General features: G+C 43.2%; 1 protein-coding gene across 1 annotated transcript; it reads left to right on the top strand.

Annotated features, from left to right (window-relative positions):
- Window positions 1-1937: 1937 nt before the first annotated feature.
- NPAT (nuclear protein, coactivator of histone transcription) lies at window positions 1938-27751 on the top strand (the record flags this gene model as incomplete). The annotated part of the gene is made up of 18 exons (XM_084265843.1): window positions 1938-1974; window positions 5222-5340; window positions 6941-7001; window positions 9035-9107; window positions 9571-9611; window positions 10662-10892; window positions 11404-11488; window positions 12522-12654; window positions 13141-13232; window positions 13316-13403; window positions 15826-15922; window positions 16422-16553; window positions 16978-18672; window positions 19128-19243; window positions 19337-19445; window positions 21155-21212; window positions 23198-24353; window positions 25465-27751. 18 exons carry the CDS (start codon window positions 1938-1940, stop codon window positions 25540-25542), a joined length of 4401 nt encoding a protein of 1466 aa, XP_084121969.1. The 3' UTR covers window positions 25543-27751.
- Window positions 27752-27829: the final 78 nt, after the last annotated feature.

The following is a 27829-nucleotide window of genomic DNA, read 5'->3' as shown; positions in this document are numbered from 1 at the left end:
GAATGCAATACACTGAAAAAACAGTATAAAACATAACCACAGTGTTACTTCACTGACGAGCTCGTATGTTTCTGTGTCAGTCTTATTGGTCACAAGACTGAAGCAAATGTAATAATCTGTTCCCATGGGCAACAGCTGTAGACAGTAACAGCACAGTCTCCCTTCATGGAACTGTGACTTCCTCCCTTTTTATGAGGGTAACAGAGTAGAGTCAGTCCAACAATAGGGAGCAAAAATGTAAGATTAAAATGGTACAGAACTGAATACATTCAGGCAAACAGCACGAACTTCCAGAAGCTAGCTATTATCAGCAGCTGCCTTAACCTGCTGCTGCCAGAAGGTAGCACTTTCAAAACTCTTTCTCTCTCCTATGTTTTCATAGGTATGTAATATCACACTGACAATAGACAACACGTCAAAGGAGAGTCGATTATCAATCACAAGAGGAAACAGCATTTTCCTTCTGTGACCACTTAAAATTATGCCTCATCTTCAACAGCAGTTGGAATTAGCTAATCTTGCATTTCTGATTTTTGTAGTTAGGCCAAGACAGATGACAACAATGACATTATATCCACCTTGCATGCTTCTCCTTTTACCCCTTTAAACGCAGCCCTAGAAAAAACATTCTGTCCAGAAAACCCACAAACTGGAAGCAACTCTAAGCATACACTGCTGAGGCAGCAATAAGCAGCTGAGAATGAGTGTTCCCAACGCACAGCACTGCATCTTGAGCACTGAAGTGAGGGTATAAAAACAGCCATTTAGACAAGTACAACTTTAAGTATCTACTGTCTTAAAGTATATTTATTTCCTTTGGCTTCAGTCAAGATCAGGATGGGCCTGAGTATGACCAGAGGTCTGGTGAGAGGTGTGTATGACAAGGAAACTGCCCTAAGCACAAAGGCTGGCTGAGCTGCACAACTGAACTCTGGTACATCATGAGGTGTGCCTCTGTAAACTCACTGCTTTTGCTGAAAAAGAAAGGAAGAAGCAACTTTCCAAACGCAAACGGCCTCTCAAATGCTGATGGGCTGAGAAATGGCAGACCAACAGCTTGTGGCAACAGTAGCTGTAGGGACTAGCTAGCAAAGGGGAAGAGGTCTGTCCTCTCGTTTGTACTTAATGGTACGTCAACTGCAGCAACAGTAGTGAAGAGTTCCCAAGACTGAATTCATCTACTGCATCTCGGGCCACGCTCATTTCCTATAAAAGCTGCACAGCAAGGAAGGCGTGCAACCGCCCAGCAATCCAGTCACAGTGAGGTGTTTGCTGAGTTGCAGCGGTGCTCAGAGACTTGCGTACGGGGCAACTACAACTAACGGGCTCCGCCGCGGCGAGCTCTGGCTCCCCGACACCGCCGGGAGGCCGCCCCGCAGCAAGCGCGACGCGCCTCAAGGGCCTGCGCCCGCCGCCCGCCTCCGCCGCTGCCGCTACAGCGGCACGACCGCCCCGCCGAGCCCGGGCTCCTCACCTCAGCCGCCCCCGGGGCGATGGGGCTGAGGGCCGGGCTCACCCCCACCCCGCCGGGACCCGAGCCCCGTCCAGGGCAGACCGAGCAGCCCCTCGGGAGTTGGCCGCGTCCCCGCCACAGCCCAGCGCGGGGTCAGAAGGAGAAGGCAGGCGCAGCCCCACCTCCCACCGGCGCGGCGGGTAGCGGGAGCCTGGCGGACGGCAGGGCAGCACCGGCCGCGGCGCGCAGTCCCTTCGTCCTCCCCCCGGAGGCGCGGAGCAGCGCGCACGTGAGACAGCGGCCGCGGGCGGACCTGGAAGCGGATGCGCGGCAGCGGCGGCGGATTCCGGCGGAAGGGGCCGGGCGCGGCGCTGGCTGACGGAGTTTCCGCGCCTTCGCCTCGGTGGCGGGGCGGTCGCGCTGTGCCTCCGGGAGCCGCGTCCCGCCGACGCCTTCTCCCCCGTTCCCTTCGCCGCCTCGGGCCATGCTGCTGCCGTCCGACGTGGCCCGGCTGGTGCTGGGTGAGTGAGCTAGGGAGGGCAGGGCGGGGTCGCCGCTCGCCCCTGAGGCGCGGCGCGGACTCCCGGGGCGAGGGGCGGTGGCGGCCGCGGCGGGGGGGGAAGGGGCTCTCCAGGGGATTGTCAGCTGCCGGCAGCGCCCTCCGTGCGACAGGAGAATAATGACGTGGCTGCGCCCTTGACCCTCGACCGCGTCGCGCTGGCTCCCCCCAGGCTGGGTTTGTCACTGTCTCTATCGCCGGGGCGTAGCCCCGTGGTCTCCGGGCTGGCCCCCCGCTCCCCCTCCGGCAAACGCACCTCGATCCAGAGGGACTTTCGGGCCTCCCTCCGGAGCCGCCGCGGGCGCAGGGGAGCCCCCCAGGCCGTGCGGGCCGGGCCGTGCAGCTCCCCGGCCGCATCCTGAGCTCGAGTTCTCTGCGATCACAAGAAAATGGGGTGGTCGGCGGTGTCCGCCTACAGAGCGGTGCCCGGTGTTCGATAAAGTATCTGGTTACAGGAGGACTACAAGGGTGATCCGAAGCCCCAGGCGAGGTTAGGTTAAGGTTCACTTGGTTCTTCTTTCCCTCCCTGGTTCTGTCACTTACGAGGCTGCATTCAGAGTTCAGGTGTGCTGGGTGGAATAAGTATGTTCAGGACGGCAGCAGCAGGCGGGGAATTATTTCAGTGACTTGGTGCTTCAGATTGTTTGGGTGCTGCAGGAGATAAGAACAAATGGGTGGTAATAAAAAATATGACCGTGTATTTAAGTCCCATGCGTAAGCACCTGTTGGCACAGACTGCCAAGATTTCCTGGCAGCTTCCATTGTGGGATTCAGTTTTCAGGTATCCACAATTCTTCTGGATCCAAACCCATGAAGGCTGAACTTTTTTTTTTAAGTGTTCCTCCAGTACAGTTTGTTCTTAAATGCTACCTGAAGTGTTTCTTGATACTGTCTCGAGAAACAAGGCTAGTAAGAGATGCCAGGTTTTTATTCTGTGAAGCAATAGAGGATTTTTAGAATCTCCATACATTGCCTGTGAAGATGTAACATCATTCAAGGGAGATTTCTCACTGTATTTTTCTATAAGAAATGGTTAAGTTGTAAGTTTCTGGGTAGAAAGCTTACTTTGCATGCTGTACAGTATGTCTGCAAGCCCCTGGTAAATCTTGGCTACATCGTCTGTACTAAGGATGATCCATCCTATCTTGTGTCTGTTGTGGCGCGGTGCATGCATCACATCTAGAAAACTTAGGAGCAACCTAAGGTTGTAGAACAGGATATTCCTCGTAGCTGTTTCTGCCTTCTAATAGGGATTCATCTTCCATGAGGCATCTCAAAATTTGGGCGGATAAACAGGCTTCCCACTGCAGCTCTTCTTCCATTGTCTTTTTTTTATCCCTTTCTTTTTGTAGATAGGTCTGGTGCTGTGAAGGTTGGTCAGTATTGGTTTAAGAAACAAAAGTGAAATGATAAGATGACCTCACCCACGGAAAAATCTATTAGAAAATTTCTTTTTCCAATTAACATAAGAGTGTGTACTGTGGGTTAGACGTGTGTCTTTACATTTCTTAAGACAAAACAGAAGAGCGAATCATTCCTGTTCAGAACACGCTGCACTTTTGGTGCCTTCAATTTGGTTTTAGTGATGTTAAAGATCGTGTGCTGTTATGTCATATAGCACATGCACAGGGAGCTCAGTTGCACAGAAAATCTCAGTTCAGGCATTTTTAAACTTTGGAATGCCTTATTTTGGAGGAGGTTGGTATATGTGCCGAGTACGCAAGCATTTGGCCATCCTTTACAATACAGTAGTAGTAGGTTCAAGAAAGAAAAATTGGAAGTCTTTACATGAATGTCTAGAGGTGTTTGACTGTAAGAACAGCAGTACCAGCACAGGTTGAAACTCCACTTAGCCTAATACCTCACCTTAACAGCCTGGCCAACAACGGGTGGTATATTGGGTAGGAATAAGGCTGGCATATAATTATGTTTCCCCCAAATACACGTCCAGCTTCCAGCATTTTGTGGCTTGAGAGCTCTAGCAAAATGTATTTAAAAAGTTAAATGGGACATCCCTTTCCTTTCCACAGGTACCTGTAGTGTTTTCCGCTGGATAAGCCAGCTCATGCATCGCAGTGTGTTAAACTCAAAGTGGTTATTCCCAACCTGTGTTTAACTTTCAAGTCCGGTTATTTATGAAGACCTGAGCAAGGTCTTAATGTGTCTGAAATACAGTGGTTTATTTCAGCTATACTCAGATCTGTTGAAAGGTATTTGTCTTCCTGCAAACTAAAAGGCTGCGTTCCTGAACTGAGGTGGACCGTTTGGGGGTCCATTGAAATAGATACACCAATGTGCCTATATCCTGTGTTGTTTGGTTAGGCACATATTTACCTTATTGAATATTTTGTTTTATTGAACATCACACTTTCAATTCCACTAGAAGCAGGAAAGAGGAGACATCTTTTGGGCTTCTTTGTTCTAGAGTCAGTCATTCAGTTTGGTCTGTTTCTATCTTTTAACATCTCAAGTATTTGAAGATTAAGGCAGGGCTTAAGATTAATTAAAGCAAAACATATTTGCTGAGGAATGGAATTCTGGAGAAGTTAACTTTTTCAGTGTGTCTCCTGTTGATGTTACTACTGAGCCTTGAGTTGTGTTGAGAGTGTAGGTTGCAACTAGTACATCTATTTGACGTGAACTTTACAGTAAACAGGGGAAAAAAACTCCATTTTTTCTGTTATTAATTTTTGTACAATGGCAAATTTTTAGATAAATCTTATAAGTTGTTGTAACAGCTACACAGATTTTACCTGTCTTGAAACAGGAGGTTGCATGGAGAGTAGTTGTTAAATGTCAATGCGTTGTATTAACAAAGTATTGTAAAATTCCATTTAATTATCCAAACACGTTGCTCAGCCCATGCGAGAGTTACTTCGTCACCTTGAACAAAGAACTTTTATCTTCTTGTCTGTACAGTGTGTATTAAAGATGATCAGAAATTGTACATCCTGCCTCACTTTTAATCTTGAATAGTTGGTATATACAGTGTAATATCAATAATATTTTATGCTCTTTCAGGTTTTAACTACTAAAGAAATATTTTTTCAAGATAAATGTTCTTTCAAAATAACTTCACTTTCCTTTAGCATACAAATCTTTACTTGATTATTTCAACGCTGTATGCAGCTGTTTATGTTAATGCTTTGGTACCTATCGAGCAGAAGTAATGAATGAAATAACAACATTTTCCATCTCATTTGTTGCAGGGTATTTGCAACAGGAAAAACTTCTAGCTACCTGCCGTGAATTTATTTTGGAAAGCTCAGATTTGAAAGAATATGCAGAGCACTGTACAGAGGATGGGTTTATTCCAGCCTGCTTGCTGGTGAGTTTGTATTTGCAAAGCAGAAAGTTAAATTGTCATGCATCCATGAAAAGAAAAAGGTTTCTCAGTGTAGCAGTTAATTCTCAGATGCTGCTTAAAATGTTTAGTTAGATCGTCCTCTCTGGTTTTTGGTGGGGTTTTTGCATCCTGTGGTATTAGCAGTTACTTGGTTTCTGGTATTTAATCTTAGTAAGAGACACTTAAGTGTAAAATACGCAAGCTGGTTGCAGCATATTAAGTACAGTCTGCTGTATAGCTTTGGGGTTGATTTATGAAAGGGTGTTGCAAGGGTTTTATTGATTTCAGAGCTGCTCTTGTAATTTATTTGAGATCACTTTCCTCTCTAAGACACTGCAGCTGGTAATGTTCCATTTCAAGTACATACTAAATATTTAGGTTATGTCAGCTTTTTCTAAGGTATGTCAGCTTTTTCTAAGGCTACCAAATTTTGTTAGCAAAACCTGTGTTTTGGTCCAGCTTCCTCTTTGATCAGTATCATCTGCTTTGTCCCAGGGGAAATGTGGAATTTTGGGTGCATAAATACAGTGTGTAGCTACATATGTGGGTATGTACAGATAATTAGATACTTTGCATTTTTAACATACACAGAATAGGATCTTTTTTTTTATATAGTATGCAAATCACAGAGTTTAGATGTTGCTGTGTATCCACCTTCATGTGCAGCTGTGCATCTTCTTCCTGTTTTTCCTTTCACTCTTCTAATACATCTGTTAATTATATGGTCTGAGATTTTTTTTTTTTCTGCAGTATTCAAACTTTGTGGAAGTCTCTGGGAATCCAAGGTCTTGATGAACCTGTTCAAAAGAGAAGACTGAACTTATTTCTTTTACAAGTGTTTAGTTAGGAGTAGGGAATTGAGACCCAAGCTATGGGCAGCAAAAGTTAGAAAAAAACAAATGTAAATGGATTATCCAGATTGTTACAGTCTTTAATTACCATCTTTGTCTCAGTAGAAACATTCTTCCTGTTTTTCATAGAAAAGTGGTAATATGATACTGACTAGGAAAAGATTCTAGCTGCAGCTCACAATAGTTCCCTCTGACAGACAAGGCGGTACAACAAACAATAGTGGTGGCTCAAAATTCTTAGTTATCTTTGTTTCACTTAAAATAAGGGAATAAGTAAATATGATATGAAAGTTAATTCTGTGTGACTGTTAAGGGTTTTGCTTTAGAGAGTTCTCCTCACATCTGCAGCTTAATGCATATTGCTTTCCAGAATGATGTGTGCTCGTTATGTGCACTCATTACTCTTACAGCTGTTCATCGTCTTATTTTTGTGGTTTTGTTCTACCATAACAAGGGGGTGGGGGGGAGGTCTGTGCAGCTCTAACTGCTACACCAGTGTTGTGCAATGAGAATCAAGCCGTTCAGATTTTGTGTTCATAACAGCATTTTGTTCTGTAGATTGTTCTCCACCTAGTTTGATACAACTCAACCAGCAGCATAAAGTACGGTCCCTTGTGCTGGAGGGCCAGCATGATCTAGTCTTTTAAAGAACTGCTTACATATAATGTAATGCAGCAGATGGCATTTAAGTTACTAGTGAAGATTCTAAGATCAGTATTTTTTTTTTCCAGTCCCTCTGTGGAAAAAACTTGACAACTATTCTTAATGAATACGTAGCCATGAAAACAAAAGGTAAGCTTTCAGCATGAGATTTTATTTTTTCTTATTTATTAGTTGCCAACTCCGTGAGGAAGAGGTAAAATCTCCACCTATATATGGACTTAGAGCAATTCCCCATCTATGCTAAAAGTTGCAGGTCTCTGTATTATGCAGACAAACACCAATTATATCAGCATCTTTTGAGTAGTTAATTTATTATCTTAGTTTAATTTGCCAGCTTATATATTCACTTTGAATTTGAGCAGAACTACTAATGCAATAAAGCACAAAGATAAAGTGTGAAAGATGTCTGGGTTTATGCTTCTAGAATTATACTGTTTAGAGAGGGGTGGTGCTGATCTCTCTAGTGACCAGCAGTAGGATGCGAGGAGATGCAATGAAGCTGCGTCAGGGGAGGTTCAGATTGAATATTAGGAAAAGGCTCTTCACTGAGAGGGTGGTTGCTCACTAGAACAGGCCTCCCAGGGAAGTGCTCACAGCACAGAGCTTGTCAGAGTTTAGGGAGCCTCAGGACAACACTTTTAGTCATGGGTTAGTTTTAGGTAGTCCTGCAAGGAGCAGAGGGCTGGACTTGATTATCTTTACAGATTCTTTCTAACCTGAGGTATGAAAGTATGAAATAACCAGGAGAGTCCTGTGTATGGTGTGAAATGTTCCTAGTCTTGCTTTTACAGCTCATTAAAATAATTTCACCATAACTTAGTATTTCATATGAATACTAGAGACAGAGTATTTCCTGTTTTTAAAAGCAGTTATTGAGCTTCTGAATGTTGTCAAGTCTTAGAATTTTTTAGACACATTTTGTATGATCCAATTTTAGTGGTGCTGTAAGACTTGCAATTTAAGTCATACCATGTTTGGAACACTTCTTAATTGAAATGGTAGCTAAGACACAGACATTCTTTCCTCAAAATGCTTTGTCCTTAGCACCTTGAAAAACTTTGTACTTTGCACCACTTAGACACGAGCCGACACTGTGCTCACAGCCCAGAAGGCCTGTTGTATCCTGGGTGCATCAACAGGAGTGTGGCCAGCAGGTCAAGGGAGGGGATTCTGCCCCTGTACTCTGTTCTCATGAGTCTCCACCTGGAGCACTGTGTCCAGTTCTGGAGTCCCCAACAGAAGGAGGACATGGAACTGTTGGAATGGGTCCAGAGGAGAGCCGCAAAGATGATTGGCAGGCTGGAGCACCTCTAGCATGAAGACAGGCTGAGAGAGTTGGCCTTGTTCAGCCTGGAGAAGAGAAGGCTCCAGGCAGACCTTATAGCAGCCTTCCAGTACCTGAGTGAGCCTACAGGAAAGATGGGAAGGGCCTTTTTAGAAGGGCATGTAGTGGTAGAATGAGAGGGACTGGTTTTAAGTTGGAAGGGGATAGATTTAGATTGGATATTAGGGAGAAAATATTCACTGTGAGGGTTGTAAGGCACTGGCACAGGTTACAGATGGTGGATGCCCCTCCCTTGGGCAGCCTCGTCTAGTGAGAGGTATCCCTGCCCTTCGCCAGGGTGTTGAAACTTGATGATCTGTAAGGTCCCTTCCAACCCAAACCAATCTCTGACTCTATGATCTTTCCATTTAAACTTGAATGTTCTGTGCTTCAGAAATACTCAGTGTTTTTACCTGTTCAGGTGACATCTTAAAATAAGCCATTACTTTTAAAGGCCTGTCTGCCAGCTTATGGTTTTTAAAAGTATGCAAGCGACTTGGGAATATCAATACCATTCCCAGAAGTGAGTTAGGTTAGGTTAGCATGTATTTGTCCAGGAGTCAACCCCATGTGCTGATTGCATTGAGAATTTTCATCATGAATGTCTTTGCCTTGGTTTCATACAGGCTTCTAAAACTGAGAACTGAATCCATCATACCAAGTTCTTAAATTAGGAGTTAGGGTGCTCTAATTAACAGAATATTTGGAAGGCAACTAGACACATACAGTTAGATGATATCTGAAACACCCCATAGTAATTATTTTGCTTGTGATCTTACTTTTTCTCAACATGTATCTGTTTAGGCATCTAAAAGTATTTTTCAATAATTTATTTTAGAAACAACAAATGAAGTTCCAGCAATGATGTCATCTCTCTGGAAAAAATTAGACTATACACTTTCTCAGATCAGGTAATACAGTTTTGAAATCGAGAAGGTAAAATTTCACTCTAAGGGTGAGTCCCTGTGTCAATCAACTCCCCTTACTGTATGTCTTCTATCAGAGAGATGGTGGGAAAAGGTAGGTGTGTGAGAGTTGATAGTTGAGTGGACATTTCAAGGTTTTAATGCAGGATGGGCAGGTAAGGAGGAGTTCACTGTGAGTGTGTGGCCATCCTGTAGTAAAACAGTATCACTATTTAGAGCCCAGTACCACTGTGGTTATGTGATCAGAAATACAGCAGTAAGCTTCATTTGAAGGCTCTGTGCCTGTTGCTTGAAAGAATAAACCCAACAATCAGTAGATTGAAGCTTTCTAAAGTAATGTGTGGTCGGGACCAGGCTGAGTTTAACCATATGATAGATACTGTTGTGCTGTGTAGCTGAGTGTTTCCACCCTGCTCCTTTTATTTATGTCACCTGCTTTATTTTTCAGGAGCATGCAGAATTCCACGGGATTTTCTGCCAATCAAAGGAGTAAGTAACTGAGCCAGTTTCATGGGGTCAGTAGGCTTTGTGTTCAGATTTCCTGTTTGGGCAAAACATGGGGAAGTGCTGCAGCAGTCAGTAACACATCTTTACTCTTAAAATGTCATCAAATCTCTTCTGCAGTGCTTCTTCAGAGTGTCTGTTGTCTTCAGTGCAGTCTGTAGATTGCTGTAATGATCAAGAAAGGAAAATAAGCTGAGCTTTTTGCCAGGGGGTTAAATTCTCTGTATAGCATTTTTCTTCTGCGGAAAACTTCTTAGAAGTTTACATGGTTAAAAGGTTTTAAAACTGCTGTTTCAGTCCTGAATTGGTAACTTTTGTAGTCCTCAGAGGAACTGAGAACATAACCAGTCTAATTACGGTGCATTTTCATTTTTTATAGCAGGGGAATATAGAGATCTATTACAGTCTTTAAATTACTATGTTTTTATGCATGCACACATATATCTAAGCAAAATATGAAAAGATAGTTTTTCTCTCTGAAATTGTTTCTTTCATTACAAGACCTGCCAAATGAACTCTCAAAAAAGAAAAATTATTGTACTGTGAAATACTTTTTTTCTGTGCATAGTACTTCTCCTGAGTAACCTGTGTGACAAAAGAGAAGGTGAAATATAGGTAGTGATTGTTCTTGGATCTGAGATTCATTGGATTGGGTGGTGGTCTGTCATTTAAATTTGTCCTATTTAGTCTGATAAATGCAGATTTCCATTGGGCTAGCTATTTCAGCTAAGGTCAATTATATGAGTGGTAGTTATGTAATGAAATATGATTTTGGTATGATTCCTGTAAATATTTAAGCAACAATACACACACATGGTTACAATATCTATGTAAGTTGGCTGTACTTCAATTACTTGATTCAAACCTGTAACACGGAACACAAAGATGGGCGCTGCTTACTCTTTGAGTTTCATGAATTAGTTGTTGAAGCATGAAGAAGTTCAAATGGAGCATCTTTAATTAGCACTTGGAAAATTAGTAACCTTTTTTTATTTCCTTTATCATATGTTTTCATCTTGTTTTTATTATCTCCAGCACGTACAAGAAGTGGAATTGTAGAAATGAAAAGACAGAGGATGCTTCAGCAATCAGCTCCTGCAAACTCAGGGTTGTTGTCAGTAGCCCATCAGCCAGGGCCACAGAATCCCTCTTCTATTGTGTCTCCTCAAGTTTTTCCCAGGCCAACAATAAATCCAAGTGTGTCACAGACAAGACTGAATACGTTGTTCGTGCACCAGTCACAAGCCCAAGAAAACAAGACCAGCAGTAAGTTGCACACTATTTTAAATGGGTTTTTTTCTGTGAAAAATCTATGGATGTAGATAGAGATTTTCTAAAATCAGGGCTAATCATCTTCCACCAGAGAAGTTTAAGAAAATTCACACTTTTTTCCCTTAGCTCTCCAGACTGATTCAGGTGAAAATAAAAGCAGTGCCCCAAAGAGGAACGGCTCTTTCATACTTGCTTGCTTTCCTGAGTTCAGAGATCAGAAGTGCATTAACTTGTCATTCTGTCCTGTGTTCTCACCCTCACCCAAAACACTTGCCTTAGCTGATAGAGATGACCCACATCAACTGAATGTCTTTCTTGAGATAAGTTTAAAATGAACAATTGTCATTTTCATGATAATACCAAATTATTTTGACTGAATTCCCAGGAATTGATTGAAACAGAAGCATCTAGATTTCTCTAGTGCTCTAACTGGAGCACTAGTGTCACTGGAGAGCATACTGGCATTGTTAACTTTTATTTTAATTTTTTTTTTTCCTTTATAAAGCAGGAGATCTCATACACATTCAAGTTCCAGCATCACAGGAACGAAAGCTTCATTCAAACTTGCTTTCTCCAGGAAGACGAAAAAGGTAAACGCAGCTTGTTGGGTTTTTTAAGATCATTTAGAGGTTATGCAGTGTTCTAACCTGTATTGTAAATTTTCTTGAATGCTGGAGTGTTTCACACTTAGGATCCTGCTGAGTGCTGCCAGCATGTGATGTTTCACAAAGGAATGTTAAAGAATTTAACATAAAACTGACAGGAAGCTACCTGTGGTTCTTTATAGCATATAGCCAGGCTTTACGTTATTCCAGTTTTAGGCATAGGCATGTAGTCTTGGAGCCTGAGCTTTAGTATTACTTCCAAAATATCCTTACTAGTTATGAAAATTCTTGATATAAATGTGGATTTTTTTCTGGTTTTAATTTAGAAAAACTAAATTCTTAAACAATTTTTGCTTTTTTAATTCTTTGATTCCAATGTCCTTTTGTTTCTAATAAGTTGACTGGTCTCTTTGTGTTCCATTTGCTGTCTTTATCCCTGACCCAGTCAGTGGTTTTGCTTATCAGTTTTTTCCAGATCCTTAATCACATATTTTCCAAGTCTTGTCTATTATTGCATGAGGTTGTTTTTTTTTTTATATCATTGATTTTAGTGCCCTGCTGATTAATGGTTACAGAAGAGCCTATGCCTCAGTTTTCAAAAAAAGCATTAAATTTCCTGTTCATCTCAGTTGTTATGCAATCTAACATTTGTTTGACAGCAACTGCACCTTCAGTGGTCTGTATTTTCAGTGGTGATGCACAGATCTTTTTCTTGAGTGGCAGTTAATTAGAACCTGTACTACCAGTTAATGTGTACTGGAGGGAGGGGGGAAATACTGAATAGCAGACACAGTATTCGGTTTGCCAATGTGCTGTAGACCCACAGTCTGTATATTGGTTTCTAACAATATATACGTGTGATGCAATGAAATAAGTGTTGGTTTATATTGTCCTTGCAGCATGTAGTTAATTTTCTCTTGATTAGAACCTTTCAAGAAATGCTTGTTTCACTGACCATTAGGTTCATTGTTTGCTGTGTTCTCTCAAAATACATCATAAATTTCCTGGAATGTTTCAGTGAATCTCAGAAGAGGAAAAGTATTGCAACATCTGGACCTCTTCCAGCAACTAGAAGTTCTCAAGACCCTGAGGAAGTAATAGTAGAAAAAGAGAGTGAGCAGCTTGAAGAGTTCATAGATGGTAACTTCCCAGTGAGTATATACTTGCAGAAGGTATTTACATTTAAGAAATAAATTCAGAGTGAGGAGAACTACTCTTTTACATATTGATGGTCTTGGGTATTATAGAAATTAACTTTAGAAACTAAATGTATTGTTTTGTGTTTGAACTAGCTCTTCTGTTTACTAAACTGCTGAGGCCGATGTGGGTTTCCCTCTTCATGTATTTGCTTTGCTAAGATGTCTGTAAGCTGTCAGAAGACAGTAATTTTTTGAGAGAACTGAAACCAGATAGCACAATAAACCTTCTGTACTACTTCTCTCCTAAAGTAAAGCCAGGTTTTGGTATGATTCTCATAGCAATGACATGCAGTAGCAGATTGGTTCTCTCTCTGTTATGAAGAGCGTACTCTTGTGTTGAATTATTTGAGGCTTTTTAACACTAAGTTGCAAATGCATGCTGCTTTTCTAGTGATAATAGAAATAGAAACCTGAACACTTTAAAACTATGTTTTCCAGCAACTGGTTATTGAAAATGCAAGAGAAAAAATCTTAAGCAACAAATCCCTTCAGGAGAAGCTTGCTGAGAACATTAACAAAATCCTGGGCAGGTAATAAAAGTAATCTCCAAACTTCATACATGGTCTTACTTGTTTTATTTTTGAGTTCTGAACTAATGCCTGATGTATTCCAGTGATGGCAATGTCGCTCAGGCTCCTAAACAGGCTGACAGTGGTCCCACGGAACAGGAGACTTCAATTGATGAAATCCTTGGACTTCAGGTAGGTGTGAATTGCCATTTACATTTTTTGAGGACCAGGGACATGAGGATGATCACTTTTGGGAGCTCTGCTGAACCTCTGTGTACGATAGCTGAGACTGCTCACCTTTTTCTCCTCTTGGTTTGTTTCACATCATTTTACAGTGCAGCTAAGCCTGTCTAATTGCTAGCTTCTGCCTGGGGTCGGTTCCACAGTGGCCAAACGCCTTGCAAAGGCATTCGCTCTTCTTGTCTCTATGCTGGTGGGCACATTCAAGAAGCTGGACTGCCAGGATACTGGAATTTTGTTGGGGTTTATTTTGAGCCAGTTTTGCACTCTGCTGTCATTCCCTGTGCCTGTACAAGGCAGTGTAAGCATGCAGCAGGGTCAAAAGCCAAGGAAGCAGGACCGCTGCTGGCACTGGTTGGCTGTTAACATTACCCGCCGACCAAGGTCGAAGTACACTGTCCCACGGTCACCAGCCACATGCTTGTCTTTGGTCCCAGTACTTGCCTAACAGCTTTTGACTGGGGATCTGATCAATAGCTTCCTAAAGAAAAAGGAACTTTAAAGATCTTGTGGTCTCCAGACATGCTTAATCCGATCTGATTTTCTGATTCACTGCATGATAAGAATGGATTGTCTAGTGTAGCAAGAGAAATTGTCTCTGGAGCCTAAAGAAGGGTGCTTTTTCTTCAAATTTAATAATTTCTTAGGTTTGGAGGGAATGTACATTCCACTTCTACAAACTATACTTCTAGTGTTCTCCATTCTCTCACAACTCTCAAGCTGACAATCGCAGGGTTATAAAGGGCTTTTAACGAGGGAATTAAAATGTTCACAGCCTTCTTGAGAAGGGCAGGAGAGTAGAGACAGCGTCCTGTTTATGACATAGAGGTGTCTGTCTTTTAAAAACTATTCTTCTGTCACTTGGTGATTTTTTTAGGTCAATCTTTGTCAAAATATGGGGCTGAAAAACTGTCCTCCACTTTTCTGAACAGAACAAAATGAAAGCAGCTTCTTGGTTTGGTTGGAGTAGCTGAGACAAAATAATCAAGCGTATCACATGGCATATCCAGACTCACAACCACCATGTCAGCAGCTGTAGAATGCTTAGGGCATCTCCAGGAAACTGTTTGAACACTTGAAAATGTACTGAGTGCCCCACTCATCTTCTGGAGCTGCTACCAAACAAGTCTTCTTGAAACAGGCACCTTAGCAGTGTCCTGTGTAGCTGTGCTTTCCAGTTGCCTTCCACAGAAATAGTTGGAAGTTACACTGCAGAACATGTAATGGGTTAATGAAATAAAACTTCACTTTGCTTAGCGTTGTTTGCTGCATCAGTACAGGTTGCTGCAGAGAAGGACCTGAGAGTCCTGGTGGACAACAAGTTGAGCATGAACCAGCAGTATGGCCTGCTGGCCAAGAAAGCCAATGGTATCCTGGGGTGCGTTAAGGAGAACATGGCCAGCTGGTTGAGAGAGGTTCTGCTCTGCTCTGTCCTGATGAGGCCACATATGGAGTTCTGCGTCCAGTTCTGGGCTCCCCAGTTGAAGAATGACAGGGAGCTACTGAGGAAAGTCCAGCAGAAGTCTACAGAGATGATGAAGGGACTGAAGCATCTCTTGTATGAGGAGAGGCTGATATAGCTGGGTCTGGTTAATCTGGAGAAGAGACTAACTCAGAGGGGATCTGATCAATGCTTATAAATATCTAAATGGTGGATGTCAAGAGGATGGGCCAGACTGTTTTCAGTGGTGCCATTACAGGACAAGAACACCAACTGGAACATAGGAAGTTCCATGTCATTATGAGGAAAGACTTCACAGTGAGGGTGACAGAGCCCTGGGACAGGCTGCCCAGGGAGGTTGTGGAGTCTCCTTCTCTGGGGACATTCAAAACCTTCCTGGACACGATCCTGTGCAACCTGCTGTAGGTGATGCTGCTTTAGCGAGGCTGGGGGTTGAACTAGATGATCTGTCAAAGTCCCTTCCAACCCTGACTGTTCTTTGATGCTGTGACCATAGATATATGCAGAATCAAAAAATAAGGGTTAATTTGGGGATTTTTGGGGGGTGGGGGGGTGGGCATTGGCTAGTGCAGGCTCCTAGCGTTCATACCACCTGCATAAGTTTCCATTGTAGACCATCATTTAATCCCCTCAAACATTTGCTCATTATGTGGAGAACACTCCAATGTGTATGTGCAGCATGTAATGTCTCACAAAGGTGTTTGGGAGACTTTATTTCTTAAACTTCAATCACAAATGTGTTTTTAACAGATACTAAATTTGTGACAGAAGCATTTCTGTCATTAGTCTTCATCCTGAGCAGGATTAATATAACTACAAACCATCTGAAAAAAAACCCCAACCAGTAATTCTTGTCTGTTCTTTTAAGTTATGCAAATAACTAACAGTTCTGTATACCTTGTCTTTTCTCAGGGTGAAATTCATATGTCAGAAGAGGCTATACAGGATATTCTAGAGCAGACAGAATCCGACCCAGCTTTTCAGGCACTCTTTGACTTGTTTGATTATGGTAGGGTATATTATACTCCATTATACCGTTACTGTAAAGCATCACGAATGATGAGTTTTCCTAAGTATTGCTTGAAGAAGCAAAGGTAATTCAGCAGCCTCTTTTGCAAGAGAAATGGACTCTTTGGCATCAATATGCGTCCCTCAGTTCAGAGTTAGAATTTTTATAGTCCTGAATAAATGTTTATAAAGTACAGCGTTTTCTTGTGGCTGAATTTCTGGTTTTGTGCTGGCTCAGTGTTATTTTATTACTGTTATTTTAGACTCTTCTGGGCTAAAGGATGATAGTTCATGTTTGTCTCATGAGGGATGGCCTCACATAAAATATAAAGACCTTTTTGTGCTGTTTCTGGATTTGTAATGAATATACACAAATAGCTCTTTGAGTTGAGGGTGGCATTTCTTAAATTTGAAATTTCCATTTCATTTAAAATGTAATGGTCACATTTGTGTGTAAAATGACATATTTAATCTTTCTTCATCTTTTCTTTTGCAAATAGGAAAGAACAAGGTAAACAAGAACTTACCTGCTGGTATTTCTGGTCAGAGTGGAGTAGAAAATGCAATCGTGGTGGATGAGGATAATCTGGAAACACTGGAAAGTTCTTTAGGAACAGAAGAAGCTAGTAGATGTAGGTTTTTGTGGTTTGGGGTTTTTATTTCCCCTTTTAAGCTCTCTTCTAGCCTGTTAATTTGGCATTATGAAAATACTTCTACGTAATACCCAGTCTGACACTTACATTGCCACGTACGTACGGATACACTGAATCTGTTAAAAAGTTGCAGTCTGTTAAATTTAGCACTTGATGTGTGCTGTTTGCTTATTCCATGTACACTTATTATTTACATATGAACTGATTTGTCTGACTGCATAACATATATAACCATAGGTTTTGTATTCTTTCTACTTGGCTTGAAAGTAAGAATGAGTAGCATTATTCCCAGCTGGTTTCATGTGAAACAGTTTTCCACTGAACTGGTAAGTTGCTTCTAAATTGCTGTAAAAGGATCATCTGTTGTAATAATTATGCAACTGATTTATTCTCTGTTTTACAGGTGATAGTTCTAGAGAATCGCTGTCCTGCAAAGGTTTTCCACTAGGAGAAGCATCGTGTGCCTTGAAGACCAGCATTAATGATGATGGTATGGCTAAGAAAAGTCCAACCAACGAGCAGCTGCATGGAAATTGTAGACCAAGGAAACAGACTGAAGTACTTAAAACCATTACTCCTGAACACATTGGAGAGCTTGAAATTGCTTTTGACTCTGTGCCTGGTTTGGCTGAACCTGACAAGAGACAGAGTTCTGAGAGCGAACGTAACGAACACGGTGGAGGTTCTTACGATAAGAAAGAGTCGCCTGCATTAGTATCTGAAAGTGAAAGAGCCATGGAAATTGAAAAGGGCCCAGTAAGTCATAGTCCTCAAACGAGTCCTAATTTAGAATATGTTCATTCTGGTAGTCCACAGATTTCTTTGATTTCATTGGCAGAAGGGACTGCAGCCAGTGAAAACAAAACACATTCTGGAACTAAATGTCATTTATCACCAGAGACATCATTATCTGAAAAAACACATAGTGAAAACCCTTCTGACAGGAGCCCTGGCCACAGTGTGCTACTGAGAAAAAACAGTTCATCGGTTTCTAGCCCATCAGCAGATGCAGGAAAAGAGCAGGATGCACCAAAGGGTACAGCTGCCTTACCCAGTATTTTACAGGAGAGCTCTAGCCACCATTCTGACCAGCAGGACCAGAGCATGCAGTCAGACTGTGCTGCAAGGTCAGCAGTGAAGATGTCAGATCCTGACAAAACAGAGTTACAGCGTGAGGTTGTTGATACTTCTAACAAACTGTACCCAGATGATCAGCATACACTTGATAAACCTTGTAAGAAGGATTTTAACCTCCCTTCAGGGTTGTCAAGCGCAGAGGGAACACAAGGGGAAATGCAAGAACCTTCATCTTCTACAAAAGTAGATGCTGATAATATGTATTTCTCTGCTGGTGACAATGCATGCACAGAAATTTCTGTAGTATCCACTGAAAATAATCTTACTACATCTGAAATGAGCCACTCTTCTCTCCCAGAAGCTGCATCCTTAACAGACGAGTCGGGTACCGAGGCCAAAAGTATAAGTGGTGTATCTTCTAGTAGTCAGCCAGTGGATGTTGATCCTTCTAATATAATGTCCCTCAAGATCATCATCAGTGACGATCCGTTTATTTCACCAGACACGGAGTTAAATAATGCTGTGTCCAGCATCACAGGAGAAAATTTGCCAACTATAATACTGTCTTCTCCAGCCAAATCGCCAACCAAAGCTCCAGGCCTGGCCAAATGTCTGACCTCAGAAGACACGGAAAAAAATGTGGATTCACCTTTAGCAGAGCAGAATCTTCTCATGGTTAGACCTAAGGATCCTGTGGTCACCCCAGTTAACACTCAGAATGAAGACTGCACCGGTTTTTCGGTTGCAGGTACAAATAACCTTTCCAAGGAAGGGGGGTTTATACAGTTGATGCCGACAACAAGCACAGCTTTTGGGCCTTCAAACAACCTTTATATAGCCACCTGCATGACCGATCCAGCGACCCTGGGCACAGCTGTAACACCATCAAATGTAGTTGTATTGCCCGGCAGTTCTCTGCCGCTTGCTGCCCAAGCTCCAGCGGTACAACAGTTAATGACTCCTCCTAGATCCAGCAACACGTTTGCAGCAAGCCAGGCTGTCTCCCCAAATTTCCCACAAGGTAATCTCATTATTAGAAAACAAATGAAAAAATGTGGTGGGTTTGTGGTGGGTTTAGTTCTTTTTTGTAAGTGCATTAAAAGTAAAACAGTTTTTAAACAGGGCTTTGTCTAAACTTGAAACTAACCAGGAGTTACGTATTTTTTGAGTATGTTAGTTGCTACTAAAAATTAAATAAAAGCTAGGGTCATTGACCACATTTGTCATACTTCAGGCTTAATTTTGAACCATTTCTTAAATGGGAAAACAGACTGAAAGTAACACTGGTTCTTACCCTGTTTTCTAGTAATGATGCATAGTAACAACAGTGAGGTTTTTCCCAAAGAGCCAGAGCTGTACTTGCCATAGGTTTGACCGTGCATAATTTTAAGACATCCTTTCTTGAAGCTTTTCTTTTCAATGAAGCATTTTTGATTTCTCTACGATTTTGATGCTTTGATATGTTTTTTTTTTTAGGTTCTGCCATTATAATTGCATCTCCAGTGCAGCCTGTTTTGCAAGGAATGGTGGGGATGATACCTCTCTCAGTAGTAGGACAAAATGGAAATACATTCTCAGCACCTGCCCGCCAGGTAGCACGTCACACACAGAGCTTTTCAGCACTGAAGCTGGAGTGGGAAGGGGTCTTTCAGTAGGCAGTAATAGAACATTTTTATTCTTTCAAGGTTCTACATATGCCTGTGGCTAATCCAGTGTGCAACAGAAGCGTCCCAAAACTTCCCATCCCTCCCAAATCACAAAAGATTCCTGGAGCAAGAAACAAGACTAATACAGGTACCCGCCTTCATTCTTTAGAAGGGCAGAGGAAAAGTGGGGGTTCTAAAGACATGTAGGTCAGTTCTGAGTTTTATAAATACCAATGCCTCTCTGCCATGTAACTGCTGGGATGGCTTTGAGAGTGGCCTGTACGTGCCATTAGTAACTGCTCACTTTACAAAGAACTCCCAGCATAGAAAATAATTCCAGATTGATCTGATTTCCAGTATTTAATGTTTCAGGGCTGTAATTCAGTATTTCAGTTTGCTTGCCTTTATGTTTCTGATTATTTCTCTTTCATCTCATTGGCTGTAAGTACAGTTGACTGCTGCCATTGAAACCAAGCAACGGGGTAACAAGGACATTGTTAGAAGAGTCTAAATGTTTATTAAGGAAAATATGTAGCAGAAGTATTGCGTATTTATATGACAGAGTGCACCCTGCTGTCTGTTTTCTGCCTGCCAGTTCAGGTGTACGCTTCCTGCTGAGAAGGACTTGGGGATTGTGGTGGATGAGAAGCTTGACATGAGCCAGCAGTGGCTCTTGCAGCTCGTAGGGCCAATGGTATCCTGGGCTCCATCAGGAGAGGAGTGGCCAGCAGGGACAGGGAGGTGATTGTCCCTCTCTACTCTGCCCTCATGAGGCCCCATCTGGAGTCCTGTGTCCAGGTCTGGGCCCCCAATACAGGAAAGATGTGGAATTGTTGGAGAGGGTTCAGTGGAGGCCACGAAGATGATGAGAGGGCTGGAGCACCTCCCCTACAAAGAGAGGCTGAGGGAGCAGGCCTTGTTCAGCCTGGAGAAGAGAAGACTGTGGGGGGACCTCATTGCAGCCTTCCAGTACCTGAAGGGAGCAGAGAAACAGCAGGGGAATCAACTTTTTAAAAGGGTGGACAATGGCAGGACAAGGGGGAATGGATTAAAACTAAAGGAAGGAAGGTTGAGATTAGATATTAGGGGGAAGTTTTTTACAGAGAGAGTGGTGAGGTGCTGGAACAGGCTGCCCAGAGAGGTGGTGGATGCCCCGTCCCTGGAGGTGTTGAAGGCCAGGTTGGATGGGGCCCTGGGCAGCCTTGTTTAGATCCAGGCCTGGAGGTTGGTGTCCCTGCCTGTGGCAGGGGGTTGGAGCTCTATGATCCTTGGGGTCCCTTCCAACCCAGACCATTCTATGATTCTATGATTCCGTATCTTCCTTCCACTGAGACCTTGCTGCTTTAAATAGTAAATGGGAACAAGGCTGGAGTTATGTTCCTTTCTCAGTGTTGGGAGGAGGTAAAGTAATTGAAATGAGAAGCTAAATTGAGTTACAAGGACCACTTGTGCTGTAGCCTGTGTACCTACTTACAGAAGAGTGGACTTAACCTGAAAATAGAAAGTTGCAAATCAAGAAAAAAGCTGGGGCTGTATAGGTGGTGTGTGTTCTGGTTTGCTGGAGGATAACCCCGAGTCCCCCGTGGTTATTTCCCTTCCCTGCTGTGCATTTGTCAGTCCAGCATAGTTGGTTTTGTCTTACCAGTCTGATGTATTATCAAAGTGTAGGCAGCAAGCTCCTTGTTGATACTGAGCTGGTGCCCTTTGCTAATGTATTCATCTGTTAACTTTAAAATTACAACAAAATTGCAGAGTTTTTCCTTATTGATCCTCTGTTGGGTGAAATGCCATTGTCCTAGCGGTGAGATGATTTACTTGGAATATTGTAGTTTATTAATATTCCATCTGTTGTTCCAGGAAAACTGGTACCAAGTGTAACTGAGCCCTTGAACCACCCGAACTCCCGAACACAAAGGTCAGTAGTGTGAGATGCTCAAGCTTGCTCTCTTTTTCCTGACGTGAATTTCTTTGTCCAGTACTGGAGGAGGGGAGAGTAGCTTTTATTTAACCACAGCATAAGCAATGCCTCCTTTATCTCCTCCTATCTGTCTGCTGGAGTATTGACACAGGTGAGTGCTGGGGCAGCCTGTGCTAGAATTTTGCTGTTCCTATGTTAACTTTGTCTGGCTTTGTGTTGCATTTTCTCCTGTCTCAGTTGTGAAGTAAAAATTCTTTGAGAGGAGTGCAGGCTCAGAGAAATTGTCTGTTAGATTTACTGAAAGGATTTACTGAAAGATTTTAAAGACTAAAACAACTTCCCCCACACCCTCCTTTTCAGGTGAGTGGTACCCAAGGTTTTGTAGTATCATCTCCTTTACCACTCTCTGTGTTCCAGCTGTGCAGATGAGAACACTGTTTGGTCATTTATAAAGTAAAAAGTCCCAAGAAAGATGTCTAGAAGAGCAACATGCTGACTTCAGATTGATGAATGTAACTTAATTGCTAATTGAGCTAGGTACCAGTTTTCTGTTGGGTGAGGGAGAGAGGAGAAAGCAAGGCTTCAGTAGGAACTCCTTATCATTAATTGTTTTCAAAAACAGAAGGATGTTGCAATGAGCAAAAAAGTGTGGGAGGAGATAAGTACAATTTAAATATTAGAGGTGAAATGTTTTTTTACTGTAAAAATAAAACATTTTTAAAAAATTAATCTACCTATTCAGAACTCAGTTACAGTGTTGGAAAAGTGGAGGAGAACAAGAACAGTAAAGTCAATGCAGTTAAAATACCCCAACCTGTGCCAAGGTGTACAGTATAGACATCTGCTTTTTAGAAGGCCACAGAAGCAAGGTTTAGGTTAATATTGCTTGGCTAATTCAGCTTTCTGTTAATTGTAATCGCTCTGAGATACATGTTTTGCATAGCAAAGAGAGCAGAATGTTCCCTGTGAAGAGATGTCATTCCTCATTTCTGTTCTCTGCCTTCTGTCTCACCTGAAATTTCATGGCAATAAAACCATACATTCCTTGCTGCCCGTTCCTTTGCCATCCCAAAATCAATGTGACTGCTCCCCTTCTCCACACCATAAAGGCTTATCTGCGTGGGGAGGATCTCACTAGCAGAGACAGATACACAGAGGCTCCTCTCAGAGAGGCAGTTTAAGGCAGAGGGCAGGAGCATGACAGCAGTATGACCTGATGGAACTGTTTCTCTTTTGCCATCACTGTGGTGCAGCGCTGGCATTATTGCGTTACTACGGCTGGCAGCCAGGCAGAGACCAAGCCCTGGGAGAGGTGTACGTTCTCACCCAGGCACCCACTGAAAGCTTTTTGCCTTGCTCAGTATCCCATCAACTGCATATGCACAGGGGAGAGTACAGGGCACGCGCGTGATGATACTGCCCGGAATATTCTGTCAGCCTCTTAGTTTCAGCTCCAAGGACTTCCAGAGCCACCACCCGTGTTCTGGGATGGACTGTCCTGTCATGAACATGCACAGTTTCTTTTTTGAACTCAAACTATCAGCATCCACAAATATCCCAGGGTAAAATAGTTCCCAGGCTTAATTACATGTAGTGTCCAAACCTCCTTGATTTGTTGTGAACCTGATACTAATTTTACTTGATGCCTCTAACTGCAGATAGTTTCCTTTTTGTTGGCTTTTTCCCCAGAGCTCTGTTGCATTTCCCCCTCAGTCGTCTCTCCCTATCCAGGCTGAGGAGCCCCAGTTCTTTGTACAGACTCCGTTCCATACCTCTGTGTCATCCTCTTGGTGTTCTCTGAGCTTTCTGCAGTTGCCATCCTTTACTCTTGGTCTTTGCACACTGGTAAAATCCTTTGCATCTGGAGAACAGAGAGAGCTTTAAACAGGCGTTAGGAGAGCAGGTGGGGACTTCCAGCTGGCTGAAAGAAGCCTCCTGGTAGAAACAAATATGTGTCTGAAACTCACTCATCTCATTTTCAGGACTGGAAATTCGGACAAGCTTATCAGCACGGAACTAGGAAGGAAGGTGGAGGAGAACTTACCCGTTGCACCAGTAGAGAGCACAAGCTCAAATTCTAGGCAAAGTGAAAGTCACAGGAGAGTCCTTTGCTTTGATAACGTCCTGCCTGCTTCAGGAGGAAACGCCCAAATTCAGACTACTAAAAGTTTATGCCAAAAAGAAAGAAATGAAAATACTTCATTTGCTGTTGACTCTGCATCATCCTCTGCTAAGGCACCGGCAGCAAAGAGAGAGAAAGATAAAACCCTGCCTAGAATTCTGTGTAAGCCAGAGGTTGGCAGCAACAGAAGCGCGTCTGCAAAGGAGCCGCAGCCCGAGCGGAAGGTGGCAGCTGCGGGCCTTCCATCAGATCCCTTTCACAAGACTACAGCCAATAAAGAGAACGAACTGCAAAGGGATACTGATGAAAAACAGAAGAACCAGGACGCTGCCAAACTGTCGAATGGCCAACAGAGTGTCAGCTTGTGGAATGAGAAGACTGTCGCTGCAGTGCAGGAGCTGAACAAAAAGCCGGGGCCGCTGTCGAATGGCAGCGGCAAATCTTCCGTGTCCGTTTCTTCGGCTTCAAAGGAGCCAAAGCGAGAACCTGCTAAAGCGGCCAGCCAAGGCCTTTGCCTGTCAAGTCCCTTCACTAAACAGTGCGTGGAAATGCTGCAGGACATTCAGTGGCATAGCCCGACTGGTAAAGCAGCTGAAAACGGAGACCTGCCGGTGCCCCGGACGCCGTCTGGAGTTGGGGACAGGCATACGGATGATACCACAGACAGTGTCCGGACACCGACGTGTCGGCGCTTCAATGAGGACAGCACAACCCCTAGGACGATGGTGCCCCCGACTACCCCAGACTTGCCTGCCTGCAGCCCGGCCAGTGAGACTGGTAGCGAAAATAGCGTCAATATGGCTGCTCACACGCTGATGATACTGTCGCGGGCGGCCATTGCAAGGACTAGCACTGCAACCCCCCTGAAGGACAATACTCAACAGTTCAGATCTCTAAGGAGCACAGTAAAGAAAAGGAAACTGGAGGACTTGAATGAGGGTGAGAGAAGTTCTCGTTCTGCAAACAGGAAAGACCTCCAAAGCTCTCCAACACCATCAAAAAAGAAGAAAATAAAGGCAAGTACAGGCACTTGCTTTCTCATGTGGAAATCTGTATGTTAGACATCTGTATATACATTACTTATAATGGGGTGGTTCAGAGGCGATGGTCCAAAACCCCAACACCCTATTTATATTTGTCAGTTTTACTAACTGCCTCTTGAGCCTACTCAGAGCAGTTTTCTTCAGCTTAGTGTAGTCTTCAGATAGACACAGTAAGTCCTACTGACTTGTACCTCTGAAAATGAAATTATTTTTCTTAAAACATGAATGAGTTGCTAAACTCTGACTTCAGAATAAGTTTCCAAGGGGAATAGAGGGATTCAAACTCAAGCTAGGCCTTCCCAGAAATCAGGCTGTTCTTGCATCCTTGCTTACCACCAGGACCAGGAACCACATCTCGTGTCTTCCCAGCCTGTAGCCTGCAGCACGGTGCCTTGGACTTGGGGTATAACAACAACTAGCAAAGGTGCGAGACTTGAGGAGGTGATGTATGTAAACAATCAGAAGGGAAAACACAGCGTGACTTCGTTGTTCACCGTACCCAGTTACAGCAGCCTCCTGAAATAGGGTAACTGGAAAAGGCTCGCTGACTCGTACTGTGTATGTGAGGAGAGCCGAGAGGCTGAGCCTGGCTGGAGTCTGGGTGGGCGGCTGCTGAAGCTGAGAGCTCAGCTACCCCATCCCAAGCAACAGGTGATGGGATGAGGGGGAATGGGCTCCAGCTGTGCCAGGGCAGGCTCAGGTTAGACATTAGGAAAAAATTCTTTACTGAAAGAGTTATCAGGCACTGGAACAGGCTGCCCAGGGAGGGGGTTGAGTCACCAACCCTGGTTGTATTTAAAAGATGGGTAGATGAGGTGCTCAGGGATATGGCTTAGTGGAGAACAGGTATGGTTGGACTTGATGATCTCAAAGGTCTTTTCCAACCTAGAGATTCTGTGATAACCACGTCATTTTTGCCCTGGGGTACCTGGAATGTACATGCATTTCTGCAAACAATTTCTGGGTAACCATTGTACAGTTAGGCCTGCAAGGTGGATGCAGGGGGCTGAAGAGGAAAATGTAGAGAGTCCTCAGTATCCCCAAGCTATTAGTGTTTGACACCTTTCTTTTTCCTCTCCTACAGAAAAAGAAGCTACCAAATTCTTTTCCAGCAGGAATGGACGTGGACAAGTTCTTGTTGTCTTTGCATTATGATGAGTGAAGAAAAAGCAGCTGAACTGTGACTGCCTAAAGCTAGGTGGTGTTTTGCAGAGGTCTTGCATTGGAAGGGAAGTTAGTTCTAAAGGGTGAGTTGCACTTTGGGTGCACTGAAGTTTCACTTTATAGCAAAATCGTGCTGTTTCCTAAGCAGGTTGCTAAGTGTAAATACTGAGTTGGTATATGTTTATTTTTGAAAAAGCACTTGCTTAATTATAGAGCCATTTAATTCACAAACTTGTAAATTTGTATAAATGTAAGAAAAGTTGTACGTTTCCTGGTACACCACGTTGTCTGTGTTCTGCTGCATTCTCTAATTACCCATGGAACTGCTTAGCCAGCTTGTGGCAGGGCTGTGACTTTGAAGGTGGTATTTGCAGTTCGCCGTCCAAAGACATGGGCAGCTGACTTGGCCACTCCTGTTGCCTTGTTGAATCTGAAAGGGACTTCATCTTCAGCCATTGCTGGCTTGTACCAATGCTCTCTTCTCTCCTAACTCCAACCCACAGTGTCAGGCTTTCAGTGAAGTAACAAAAATACCAGTAAATAATGCAAGGCCGATAAAGCCTCCAAAAGGGATTCTCATCTCATAAAGCTTTTCCCAACCAGCCATTCGGATAAGGACTTTCATTTGGACATGCCCCATCTCTCCGCAGTACTTGCTGCACAGGATGCTGTTTGGATGCAAAAGCTGTTAGCAGACAGCATACACTTTGGTGTGGGTTGACCCCTGTATTCCCACTCTGGTGTCATGTTTAAACCTTAGGAGGAGCCAGGGAGAATTTCAGCGTGTTAAGAGTCAGTTCTTCTGACTGCTGTTTGCACTGCTGAGAAGTGTTCATTAATATTGCTTAATGTTTGTGCCAGGCACGGAGAAATTTGCATCTCATCTTTCTGTTGAGCACAGAACTTGTCACATCTGTTACACAGAATCCTTTAAAACCGGCACAGGAGCTCAGCCTACCTTTTAATAACAGTTAGCATGGGTGAAGATTACCATACTAAGCCTTGCTCTAGTACCGCAGGGTTTTCTCTACTGGTGTTTCCTCCTTTGTTCTCAAATTCTTGAGGTCTTTCAGAAATGCAAATTTTCTTGTAAGAGATCTGTACAGCAACAGGGCAATGTTTCAGATAGTATACAAGGATTCCTACGGAACCAGTATTATGCAGTAGATGTTTATATTAAACCCATCCAATAACTAAATACTGCATAGCATTTACAGCTTAAATAAATATTTTTGGTTTTAATAAAACCTGTGTGTCTTGTTTCATACTTGGTCAGCCCCTCAGGGAGCTTTGCTGATATTGTAGAGAAAAGCCACGCTGATCAGACCTTTTTTGAGACGAAGCCATCAACATGAAACACCCAAGTGCCAAGAGCAGCGACTATCAGAGCTGCAATAACAATTCTCTCTGCTACATGGTAGAATTCACACTTTGTAGTAGTCTGACAGTTACATGATGTTTTCAAATGGATTTGAGACCCATGGTAGCTCTTCCCTGGGACAGTCATCCACCGTAGTCCTTCTTTTCCAGTTGAAGTGATCTGGGAATTAGCAGTTCACTTGCACTTCATTTTCCTAGTACAGAGCATTGAACCCCCCCTGTTCCTTTGCTCCCTCTACATGTAGAAAACACCAACCAAGCCCACTGCAGTCCAGGCAGAGTATTTATTGCCCAGGTCCCAGGAGGGGACAATCAGCAGGTAAAGACCTTGTGTTGAAACTAACCTCAAACTAAAGCAGTTGGCCTGAATCCCCATTAAGTGTGGTTGATGTTTATCCCTGGTGAGAAGGGTGAGGTGGGAACGGGCTTATCACCAGTCCAAAAGCCAAGTCTTGCCCCCTGGGATAAAGCCTGCCCATCACCACCTCACTGAAGCCTTGAGTAAAAGTCATCCCAGGAGAGTATCCTGCTGTCTCCTCCTACTTGCAGTAGGAACCCTGAAACCCTGTATTCCTCAAGATTTAACTGTGAATTCAAGAGCGCAGCCGGGCAGCTCATAGTAATTGTAATTGTACTCTCTGTTCTGAATCTGCCTTGACTTAAACGTGTATCAACAAGACTGTGCATCAGAGGTTTAAATGAATGAAACAGGAGCTGTAGCATTTTCAGGTCGTGTTGGTACTTGCATGTGTAAGTTACCATCTCTCCTACTTTGCCTTGCAACAAGCGAGTGCTACAGCAGGGCTGCTTTTCTTCAAGGGACACAACAGCCAAAACCCCACCTTTGAGTAAAGGTGTTTTCTCCATGAAAATCATGTAGCAAAATTAAGCAACAAAAATTGTAG

Source organism: Gallinula chloropus (assembly GCF_964237585.1).
Source record: "Gallinula chloropus genome assembly, chromosome: 1".
In the NCBI taxonomy this organism is placed as follows: Eukaryota; Metazoa; Chordata; class Aves; order Gruiformes; family Rallidae; genus Gallinula; species Gallinula chloropus.
Note: the sequence above shows the minus strand (reverse complement) of the source record. Positions and strands in the feature narration are given on the sequence as shown.